The 12,331-nt window shown below is 38.5% G+C and overlaps 1 protein-coding gene across 2 annotated transcripts in view; it reads left to right on the forward strand.

Annotated features, from left to right (window-relative positions):
* The window catches only part of LOC103457508 (plakophilin-4-like), a 32,874-nt gene that overhangs the window by 7,057 nt on the left and 13,486 nt on the right, over positions 1-12,331 (forward strand). The window contains exons 3-7 of one of the 2 annotated variants that reach the window (XM_008397702.3): positions 3,210-3,322; positions 4,310-4,344; positions 4,832-4,933; positions 6,297-6,451; positions 8,843-9,299. In XM_008397702.3, coding sequence (XP_008395924.1) covers positions 3,210-3,322; positions 4,310-4,344; positions 4,832-4,933; positions 6,297-6,451; positions 8,843-9,299 — 862 coding nt within the window. Of the gene's footprint in view, positions 1-3,209; positions 3,323-4,309; positions 4,345-4,831; positions 4,940-6,296; positions 6,452-8,842; positions 9,300-12,331 lie in introns of both variants that reach the window. The other variant, XM_008397693.3, reaches the window with a different exon arrangement.

Here is a 12,331-nt window from a genome sequence, read left to right on the forward strand (position 1 = left end):
ACTGGGAATGAGAATCCTTTTAAAACAGACACACAGCAAGGTTTATTTGAAGGGTTAGTATTAATTACAGAGTGCCATTTTATAGCAGAATCAAGTAACTATGTTACCTTCAATTGTAATAAAAATGCTACATATATATCAAATATGACTTAAAAAAATTATTTTGTAATTTAACACCTTCAAATTGGGCCTCTGTCTCTTTAAAAACTCCTGCTCTTTCAGAAACTCATTCCGCCTTTAGGAAGTCATCACAACATGGCTCCTGTATTAACCCTTTAGCAATGTTTTAGCAGCATTTCACTGAGAAGTAGCTCATATAATGAGCTCAGCAAATGCGCAGCTCCAGCAGGTGTTTGCTAATTGCTGCTGGCTAGTCTGAAGGAGCTGAGTGGGGGAGGGATGGTCTGTGATGTGGAATCTGGGAAACTGTTGCTCCCAGGCTATCGAACTGGGAGCAACAGTTCCCAGTTGTTCCCAGTTCGATAGCCCCACCTATCGAGCTGTGCCTCGATAGGTGGGGCTATGTTCACCCAGACGTTTTGCACAGCTGAATGGTTGCCATGGAGATTAGAGGATGCATGAAAGAGTCAAAGCAACACTCCAGCTTTGTTTCAATGAGGGAATAATATAACATGATGCAAAGCTCAAAAGAGTAGATTTTACTTATTGCTTCCTCTTTAAACTCATATTTAGCTTTACAAACAGCAAAACCCATTTATAATAACAAGGACTTTTGATGGTGATTCCATGATTGCAGACATTCATGACAAATCAACAGATCCCCACATTTTTTTGCACTAAGGCATAACTGTGAGTTTACTGCAAATTTTCTACAAATGTGGTGAAAAACGTTTGGTTTAAGTGATGCTAACACCCACATTTCTTACTCAGCTTTACTTGATGTTAAGTTATATTGTGATCGACATGGCGAGTAACAAAAAGTCACATTTATCTTTATACATAAGCACTTTTGTTGCAAAATTCCTTGCAAATATTTCCAAATTACCTCCACAAAATCTTTTGACCTTGATTTGGACTCTTGAACTAGACCATCAGACTCTTTGTCTGTTTCTGCTTATCTCAGTTTTATCCCCAGATGTTAGTCAGCTGTATCGAGGTGTACTGAGTTTTTTCTCTTTTTTTTTTTTTTTACTAAAGGTGCTATAAAATTTCCATCATCATTCATCAAGTTTAAAGCCCTTTTAATGAGATTGCACAGCTTCTTGCTTGCAGGAAAGACAAAATCGATATTTAACTTATTAACGTAGCGCTCTTAAATGTTTTTCACTCTTGAATAATCTTTATTGTGGTGGAAGGTTGGAAATCAAATTGTTTAAAAATCACTTTATAGTTCTTCACAAATAAATAGGCTGTGAGAGTTGCTTGTTCTTTAAGGTCATTTCTCATTTCTTTCCACCTTGACATTGTATTTAAGTGCCATGCAAAAACAATAAAACAAAAAACAGAAATACCGCATAATTACCTGAGAAAAATATAATTGCTTTGAATCTTGCAGCTGCACATTTCAAAAAAGTTAAAAGAGCTCTGCTGTACATTAATGAGTCGAAACGATGCATGAATGCTGTTACAAAATGGAGGTTACATTTCATAAACACGACTAAAACTGGAAAAAAAAATCTTCAATGAAAGTCAATTTGTCATCAGGACAACATTTTGCAGCAGATTACAGCAGCCGACTGCGAGCGTCGAGAGCTCAGAGTCCACAAACATCTGTCCAATTAGCGAGGATCAGCTGCTTCAGAGAATCAACACTGATTAAAAATGCTAAATTACTCCTGAGTGTTCAGCCTTCTTCTTGAGATTATTGATGTTTCATGCTGTTAGAGTTAAGGTGATAATGCGTCCACTCTGCTGTTCAGGTGTTTGGAAGAAAGTTGCTAAACTCTTGGAGTTGGTTTTTGCACAGAGAAACGGATTCGCTGCTTCTGAAATCAGGCCAGCTTTGCTATTTTCATCAGCCGCAGCAGCAGCAGCTCGCTGGCTTTAGGACGCCGGTGAAATAAATGAGAGAAAAGCTCGTTCATGGCTGACCCAAAAACAAAAAGGAAATAGATGAAAAGCTGGCAGTGTGGATTTAAAAGTCTTTTGTAGTTTAAAAGGGATTATGATGTAAAAGTCTATGACGGATGGATGGACTGTTGCATGACCTTAAAGAGGCCATTGATGATTGAAAACCATCCAGTTCTGCAAAGAAGAGCAGGTCAACATTCCTCCACATCGATTTAAAACACTCACTGCCTGGTGTTGAGAACATTTGATGCCATTTGTTGCCTCCAAAGATGGAACAGCCAGTTATTACATATAATTTGGAAGCTCTGTGCTACATAAAGCCAGATTGTTTTCAATAATTAGTCCCAAAAAATTAATTGATTATTGAGTTTCTGGTCTTATTTCTAAGATGATTCTAAGATTTTAGCTGCTTGTGTCAAAGATCCACGTCTCACTAACAAATTAAGAGATTTTCCGTGTAGTTTTGCCTTTTCTTCACCACCACAGAATACTATGAGACCCCAAAACCAAGATCTGCTTCTTCATTTCCTGCTCCATTTGACCAGGTCGTCGTTTAAGAACAACATACATGCAAATGTTGAGACAAAGTTTAGCTTCAGAAAGCCTGAAATAAAGAAAACGTTAAAGTAAAATGATGTGACTAAACACAAACTGATGCACATTACACAGAACCATGTTTACTAAGCTAGCATGCTACCAGCACACTTGCAGCCAATAGATAAATGAAAACTCATATCATAAAATGAAAATAAGTGACAACACATACCTGTGTGGGTTGCCTAGTGACAGCTGCTCAGTCAGCTCCTGTCCAGATTTCTGTTCCAGATAACGGCGTTAGCGTCCTCTAAATCTCTCAATGTGTGCTATATTTTTACTAAAAACCATGAAGCAGCCAGGCTCACTTCCTCCCCATTACATATATATATTGTTTATTTTGCTTTAAATCCAGCGCACTAACTGTTTAGCTGGCGTCAAAATCCTATTTCCTTTGTCAGAAATAGATAAAACATTGAAAAGGTTCATAGTGGTGAGGAAAAGCTTTTAACGGAGCTAACACAGAGTCCAAAAAGCTGATTTTGTTAAATTCTGACTAGCGTGGATAAATGGGGGGTAAACAAGCAGCTGCTGTGTTATGGAAAATGTTGGTTTGTTATTGTTCTGTTCATGTTTCGCTGCAGGAGCTCCAGTTTGAGCGCCTGACCCGAGAGCTGGAAGAGGAGCGGCAGATTGTGGCGAGCCAGCTGGAGAAGTGCATGCTGGGAGCTGAGTCGCCAGCGGGAGACAGTAGCAGGTAGATCCTGTCTGTGATTTTTTGTCACGACGATTTAAATGATTTCATCTAAGAAATTCAGAATTAATTTGTTTCTGAGCGTTTTCTGGACACATTGTTTCTGTTAAAATTGTTCTCAGCTACAGATTTCTGTTTATTTGTTTTGATCAAATAAAAAGCATCTAATAATCAAAGACAAAATAAGAATTTTTTTTTTGTTAATGTTGATTAAAGCTGGCCAAACCAATCTGACCCACTGTGAAAAACTCCTTAAAATGAAAACTGGTTGTTTCCCCATTTTAGTGATTATTTGAATCAATAAGTCAATTGATTTAAACCTGAATAAATGAAATCTTCAGCTGAAAACTGCTGGTTGTATTTACTCTTGTTATATTTATGATATTAAAATTAATTTTCTGACGCATCTGAAACATTGAAATGTGACAGAAAAGTAGAAACAGAAGAAATCTGCATCTTTTCCACAGCGCTGCATATATTTTAACAACTTTGATCCAGTTTGAAGAAACTCCACTATAAATTCAAACTTCCCCACCCGGTTTGAGTTTATTGCAGTTTTATGTTATTTAATGACTCCAGGTGTTCAGAAACACGATGAGAGGCTCTTCAGTTCTGAGTTCGGCTTTTTGAGATGAAAGGAGTGACTTAAAACTGTTATTGCTTTGAGAGTTTGATTACTGTAAAGTGGTTGCAATCTTATAAAGTTTTAAGGTTGTTTCACAAACCAAAATGACATCTGGTAGTTTTATATAAAATGTGAAACCCTGATAAACTCTCAACAATTCACATTTGGATGTGTTGCTTTCAAAACGTCATTTATTTTCCTTTTGTTTTTTGTTTTTAAGGGTAAAGTGATTGTTCTGTTTTTAGTTAACACAATCTTCTTCCTCCCTCCTGGTTTGACTGAACATTAAGTATTCCTCTGTGATCTAATTTGCCCTCTGCTCTCCTGTCTCCTCCATTTCCTCCTCCTCTTCTCCGCTACCAAAGCTCTTCTGAGAAGTCGTATGCATGGAGATCTGCAGGTATGCTTTCTTATTTTTAGCTTGATATGTTGATTGCAGTTTGCTTCTGTAACCTTCAATCTGAAGTTGAGCTTGAGGCTTCTTGTATTTTCCTAGTCCTGCAGCTTCAGATAGGATCAAATCTTTGTAAATTTGCCACCCGGGCTGCATTGTTTTTCCAGATGAGAACGCTTTATAGCCTCCAGAGGACCCAGGGTTGCTGGCACGCAGCACCAGCCGGTCAAGCAAAACAAAACAATATTTCCGACTCTGACCGTGAGCTTTGAATTGAACCCATTTACTATTCTGTCAAAGATCCTTCTCCTCAGATGTCAGCGCTATTATTCACATTATGCAACTCCTGCAAAACTGATAATCAGTTATATAAAACCCTAAATGAAAAACTGTTTGACTTTAAGACGACTTTGTGAGTGTTTAGCATCTTCCGTCCTCTCGAGCGTTTGAATCCAAAGATGGACGTTTGGCTCACAGGGATGTTGTGTGACAGGTGGAGAGTCTCAGGGTGTGGCTGCAGAGGCACCAGGGCGCCACCTGGAGGTGGAGGAAGGACTGTACCTGCCTGAAGGGGACCGCGCCTCCCTGCATGACAGTGAGGGTCCGTCCACATCCATGAGACACGCAGAGAGGACGCTGAGGTTTCAGACAGCAGATCAGATTGTTTTCAGATTACAGTGAAACCGTCTTGAAGACTGAAGTAGTTTTTGACAGTACAGCATCTTTGTGCTTTAAAAGCAAGAAAAAATGTTTGTAATACTTTGCTGTTTCCGTAGGATTTAATTGATCAACAACTGGATGTTACTATTGGTGGAAAAGACTTATCACGTTAACAAACTTATTCATTTGTGGTTTTAATTATTTTTTAATGGGTTTTGTGTTTTTTCTTTTATATTAGCTGAAGATCAACAAAGTTTTGCACACATTTGTAAAGGAAAGGCAGATAGTGACGACTTATAAATGCTTAAAAACAAGTCTGGGCCATTTTCTCTCACACCTGCATTTAACGTTTATGGGTCATTAAGATGCACCTCATTCACACTCATGTCAATTTAGTATCATAATTTATTTTATCACAATGTTGTAAACAGTTGTAGTTCGCTGACAACATGCTAAAACATCAAGATAAATGCAGGTTACCATGGTAACCAGTGAGCGTTTAACGGCTCTTGCTGCAGTAAAGTTTTGAGAGCATCAGCTGTGTTTACAAGATAAACCCTCTGTATTTTGGTCAAAAAGGCATTTTTTCATAATTTGATCAGTAACATTACATAATTAATTAATGTTTCTGCATGTTTAACCTAAATGAAGAACAATTCTAGCTTTTTCCGGTTCACTAAAACACCCAGAAACTAAAGTTTGTCTCCTCTCTGCTCCTCACGTTTTATTTTTAGCCGTAAAACTTCCACACCTGCAGCTCTGCGTTGCAGCTGCAGCGGCTCCCTGTTGGACATTAGGAACCTTCACTGGAGCGTTTGACACTTTGCTTCCATCCTGGCAGCATGTGTTAAACCGCCAAAGATGGGCGGGTGATGGAGCGCAGCAGCGGAGCAGCTGGTGTGGCTGCAAATGCTGATTTGAGCCTTGTGTTTGTTTCCTTTTTCTCCACACTTTTAAATAATTTATAGGAATTGTCTCAAAACCACGGCTCGTATTTATGACTCTGAAAGCCGATTAACCTCCGACGTTCTGCGGTTAATTCCCACTTCGGTAAATATGCACAATCTGAAATGCTAAAACAAATTGCCTTTGGGCTTATTTGTATTCCATACAGTTGGAGTGGTCTCAGAGTATAAAAATATCCCCCACATGCTTCCTCCTCCTCCTCCTCCTCATCCTACAGCAGAAAGTAGGACAGCAGATTGTTCAAGGAGCAACATTAAAGCATAACACACATTTCCATGCTATTTAACAAATCTGTGATGATGTGGCACTGTAATTATTTGGTGTTTTTTCAGGGTCAGGAGGTCATTCAGCCCACATGACCTCGTATTCAGACAGCGGGTACCAAGACAGTAGCGTCAGCTATTACAGCAACCAGAACGTGGTGCGTTCAGAACCTCGAGCCTCGATGTCCAGAAGCCCCAGAGCAGAAGGTCAAGCCTCTGGGCAGGTAGAGTTTGACCTTTAACCTCACTTTCATCAACCAGTCAGGTTTGTCTGTACAGCACATTTCAGCAGCACGGCATTTCAAAGTGCTGTTTCAGAAAAACACACAAAAAAAATACAAAGTTATGGAGAAAACAGTCAATAATTGAAACATTACTTGATTAATGTTTCATTTATGATGTTTCAAAAGCAACTCTAAACTTAAAGGTACTCAGTGTTTCAGCTGTGTTACAGTTTTATAGAAGTTTGTTCCAGATTTGTGGTGCATAGAAGCTGAATGCTGCTTCTCCTCGTTTGGTTCTGGTTCTGGGGATGCAGAGCAGATCAGAACCAGAAGACCTGAGAGATCTGGAAGGATCTGCTCTCCTGTTTCAATAATCAATGTGACTAAAGTTAAACACACGGTTGAGTTTCTCTAGATCTCACTGAGACATTCGTCTTTAATCCTGGAGATGTTCTCCAGGTGACAGAAGGCCGACTTTGTAACTGTATATATGTGGCTCTGAATGTTCAGGTCAGAGTTTTTTTACTACTCCCAGGTTTAGTGACTGCTGAGAATCAGAGGAAGCTGCTTTATTCAGAATGATAAGCAGGACTGCAGCGGGAACAAGACAAGAAGAAAAAGACTTGTCCTAGTTGGTAACTCATGCGGGTTAACCACTGGATCAGCTACTGGTTCAGCTGGGACTCGGCATTCATGTGACTAGAAAGTAACTGGATGGGACTGAAATTATTTAAATTTATCCTCCTATTTTTTATAAACAACTGTCACATAAAAGTAAACATAAAAACATAAAATGATCCAGAAATCAAACAATACAAATTATTCTTTCCTTATTTTTCTTGTACACTGTATTTAACTCTGGCTTTTGTACTTAATATTTCACAATTAAAACCAGGTATTTACTTCAAAACAAATATATAAGTCTCATTATTGTTATTAGGAATAAAAAAGTGGTATTTTATGACATAACTAGGTCAGTAACAAAAACAAATTCTACTGGACTGTAAATTGCCCCAGTAATTATTGCAATAAACGATAATAATGTTGATTTGAAACCATTTTCAATGGCATAATCTAAGTTTTCCCTCTTAAAGACCAATAAATGTTAATTATTTGTAAAGAACACATAAAACTGAAACCGGAAGATTTTTAATATCCAAAATAAAACTCAACAACCAAACATAATAAATAAAAAGGCAATAAAAAACATTTTTAACCAAAACCATTAATAAAATGGATTATGAAGTAAAAAAAATATTCCTCAGAATAGAAATTATAGAGTTAATTTTAATTTATCATGAGATTAATTGTTTATTATGGCAGGCTTAGTCATAAATGCATCCTATCTAGTTTCAGCCGTTTATGTCTGTAATCATTTATAAGTTAAACCAGCAACTAGCAACTCGAAAAGCAACCAAAATATTTGCATAATGCTGTAAAATTATACAACTATTAGATCTGCAAGCATTAATTTTTGACACCCTGAATATAAATACTAGTTTCTTACTATTTGTGGTAACTTGTTAAGCATAATGGCTACTGGATTTTGAGTTTGAGTTAAGAAATACGTCGTAAATTATATTCCGGTTCCTATGAATCGTTCATCTTGGATAGTAGATGAAATCTTTTAATGTTCTTCAATTTCCACTCATTACTGTGAAGCTTTTTAGATGGAAAAACCCTGAGGTTAAAAACACTCATTTTAGGCGGCTAACATAATGAGAGCTGGACAAAAGACCATAAAGCTCAACCATGGCGACTCTATGGAGCCACACAGGAGGAGAATATATTCTCTTCGACCGGAAACAGCTGCCTCCTGTTTCTTTTCTACTTCTGACTGACAGCAGCGACTGCATGCCTGATAATTATTGCCATGAGCATCAAGTTATTCCCCACCTTTAAAGTGTCACATTATTCTCTCTATGTGACAGATCAAACAGGAGTGGCAGATATTAATGAACTCATTTCCATTTTCTCTTAATTTAGCCGATGCTCAGTGATGTTTTACGCCAAACATCTGCAAAGCTTCGATTTTTAAAGTGTAGCCAATGTATCAAATCAGTTTAATTAAATTACATTTTCTTCAGCTTATCTTTATTATTTTTTGCTTATTAAAGGTAAATCTGTTTCACTGTCTCAGGTTCTGCTGGGCGCTGATGGTTTTTGTGTGTTTTTCTGCACCATAAAGCAGATTTTCAAGCCCATTAGCTCAAATTAATAACATTTCCTCCTCAACACAAGCACACTTTAATAGCATTCCCACAAACATAATGACCTGTGAAAATTAAAGCCCATTTATGGAAGGAGTAATAAAAATAGAGTCCTTTATCAGACTAATTAAATGTCACATTTCCACTGGATTGGGAAGACTAACCTATTTTTTTTTCCCAGGCATCCAGTCGGATGTTGAGGAGAATGGCTTCCCTCCCCTCCAGGAGCCAGTCGCCCGGCTGCGGCACGACCGGAACTGTCTCCCCATCCCGAATCTCCATGCGAACATCCCAGGGCAGCACCTACGACTCGCCCATCCTGTCTGAGCCCAAACCGCTTGCCGCCGTCTTCCCTGGCACCACCATGCCGCCCTCCTGCCCATCTCCCACCTCCCCCAGCGACGCCACGCAGGCCCTGGGAAACGGAGGAGGTGTAGGAGGTGGGGGCCGCCTGGGCTCCACCCTGTCCTTGATCGAGGGGAGGGCTTTGACGGGGTCTCCGCTGCGTTCAGGGATGACGGCGATGCCTCAGCACTACGGCTCCACGCTGCCCAGACAGAGCCAGTCGCTGGCCTACGGCGCCGATCCGTACGGCCTGTACCAGAGGAGCGCCCTGCCGCGCCCAGACAGCCTGATAGGTCAGTCAGAAATACGACCACATACCTCCTGCTGGGATGCAAACAGTTAATCAGCCTACCATTAATTATCGATGTACGGCTGCATATTAGGGCGGCTTTATATAGAAAAAAACTGGAGTAAATTTCCGCCAAAAATCTCAGAATTTTCTAGAAATAACAAGGACATTTCTGAATTTGAAATGTTGAAAATTTGCTTGAAAGAACTTGGAAACTTTGAAATACATCTCAGAAAATTTCTAGAAAATTTTTGACTTTTCAAACTCATAAATTTCCTTCTTTTTTTTCTAGAAAACTTATGAGATTAATCTCAAAATAAATTTTGGAGATGACTTTTAGAGCTCAGAAATGTCCTTGTGCTTTGAAGAAAATCTCTGAGATTATTTTCAAAATATCCAAAATTTTTCTCGACAATTTGCAACTTTTAGAAATTTTTAGAGTTTCAAAAGACAAAAATTTTCCACTTTTGTAGCTCAAACATTTTTCTTGCAAAGCTGTATCCATCATTTGAATCTGTAATATGAAAGGGAAGGTTGAGAGGTCAGCTCTCACCTCAGGCCACAATCTGAGCAGAAAACCGCTGCTGAGAGAGAAACTGGTCTGAATAAACTTGAAACTATTTTCTGTGTTGCTGTAATAATTTAGTTTTGGTCTGAGTAAACAGTTTTTACGGTGCAGAGTCACTTACTGTATGCGGACTCGGATTTCTCTTCCTGCGTTTGCAGACGAAACTTTTCCAAATGCAGCTGAATTTCATGATGCAAGCTGGTGTAAAAGAGGAATACAGAGGTTTCACCCTGAGCCAAGGCCTCATGCTAACAAAGTTGGACGCTGTGATTGATGTGCAGGAGGAAAACAAGTCAGAGAGACTCAGTAGTATCGCGTGAAGAAACACTCAGCATGATCAGTGGGATTCTGTGGAATTTCAGGCTGTGAGGAAACTGTTTTAGTATCAATGGTTGCAGCTTCACCACATGGTTTTTCTAGCCTTCAACAACCTTCAGCTGGATGTCCGATCACTCTTTAAACCTAATCCTCAGATTTTCAGCAGGCGAAGCCTTTCTGGGAGCTTAATATTAGTCGGCTTTATCCTGCTCGATCATTGTGATGCTGGATTTAGCTTTTAAAGTGAGGAGAAAATGCACCTTGCTTCACAGTTGGTTCATTGTTTTTTGCCATTTCAGCCACTAAAATTTAACAGCGGCTCATCTAGATTGTAATGGTTTTCTTGCATCATAGCGTCTTTTTATTTTTGCTTCACTTCCTTGTGGTATTGTTTTCTTTTCAGCCAGTAAACAGAAATTTCTACAAATCAGCTTTGCCCGGTAACAGATGACTAGGACGACTGTAAGATGGTCCTACAGTCTTCAAACTGTGTATTTTATTATTTTTATCTAGACCTGAATCATGATGAATCGATTAATGAAATAATTATCATCTAATTTAGTCATTGGTTAATTGTTAGCTTGAGTGTTAAGACTGAAAAAACACATTGTGAGGGGTTATTAAACCAAAACTGTACAAAACAATAACAGAGTTTCAATTTAAGATAAAAAACCCATAGTTTTAGGGTTCATGTTTTGTAAAAATAAATAAAAAAGGCCTATTAAGCACATTTTGCGATACTTATTAATTGATTGATCAAAAACTAATCAACAGATCACTGTATTGATATTTAGTCAAGCAGAAAGAACTGAGATTTTCACATGTTGATGTTAGAAGTATTTTTAGCTTCTACAAATGATAAAATGCTCATCAATACTGTTGTTGCATTTTAGATATTTAAAAATATTTTCTTATTTGAAAAACAGAATTGAATTTGATGTATTTTTCAACATTGCATAAAAATGCTTAAATTAATTATCATCAAAATAATCATTAGCTGAGACAGCCGCGTCTTGCTGAGAAACTTGAGAAAGGATTATTTCTGTGCTGCTGCCAGACTCTTCGCTGAGCCCGGCTTACAAACGTCTTTGAGGCGCACTCGGAGCAAATTTCCCACCAAAAAGAAACGCATCAATGCAGCTTTGAACTGACTGTGTTTAACTTTGGCACCAGGATCTCTCTGAGCTCAGAAGTCTTTCTTCTGCAAACATTAAGCCAGATTTATCATCCCTCCTGCTTTTATTAGCTGTTTATCGACGGCTCTCCCTGCTGAGGCTGCAGAGACGCAGATTTACTCCTGCATGCTGCCCAAAGCCGCTCACTCTGACCCATATAGGTCTGATTCTGTCGCAAAGCCTGACGCCGCACAGATTTGCAGATGGTTTTCATCCTGTTTAAATCGAGGCAGAGCTGCAGACACTTTCATGCTCTTTTATGGTTCTGCATGTGTGAAAATGCGCTAGAAATTCCTGCTAAGTGGCATATATGTTGTTTCCAGACTTATTCTGGGTTACCCTGCAGATCCATGATAATCCCAGATTACACGAGGGAGATAAGCAATAGATGGAGCCACATGATTAGGCCAGTAATAATAGTAGCTTAGGTAGAGACGGGGAATCTGCCAACAAGCAGATGCTGACTGGTGAGCCTTTTTATTGCGTAAAAACCTTCACTGAGAAGTGTTGTTGTTGTTTGGGAGAACCAGTTTGGAGGCATCTGAACTCTGCAGAGTTATAAACCAGGAGCAAAGCACTGATGTATGTTTTTAACAGAAGAACAAAACGGTGTTAATAGTTTTAAAAACACATCAGCTGAAACTGCTTTAGCATTTAAACTGGTAGCATGAAACTGAAATCCGAGTGAAAAACGTTTTTTATTTAGCTTCTTGTTGGACAAAATGTTCTTGTTGTCCTACTTTCTCACTTAAATCCTATTTAAACTAAAGTTTCTTTTTCCTTGAAGGTACTTTTGAGTCTTTACCTTAATTATTTTAACTGTTTGTTAGATGTTTTTAATGAATCATTTCATGGATTTCTCGTATTTTGTATCATTATTGGTACATCAGGCAATAAATGTTGGATTTCATGGCACACTTAATAAAAATTATTACAGTATTATATAATAGCATAATATTTCTGATGGTGTTTTTT

The sequence above is a fragment of the Poecilia reticulata genome, chromosome 2, assembly GCF_904066995.2.
Source record: "Poecilia reticulata chromosome 2, P_reticulata-male-v2, whole genome shotgun sequence".
Taxonomy (NCBI): Eukaryota; Metazoa; Chordata; class Actinopteri; order Cyprinodontiformes; family Poeciliidae; genus Poecilia; species Poecilia reticulata.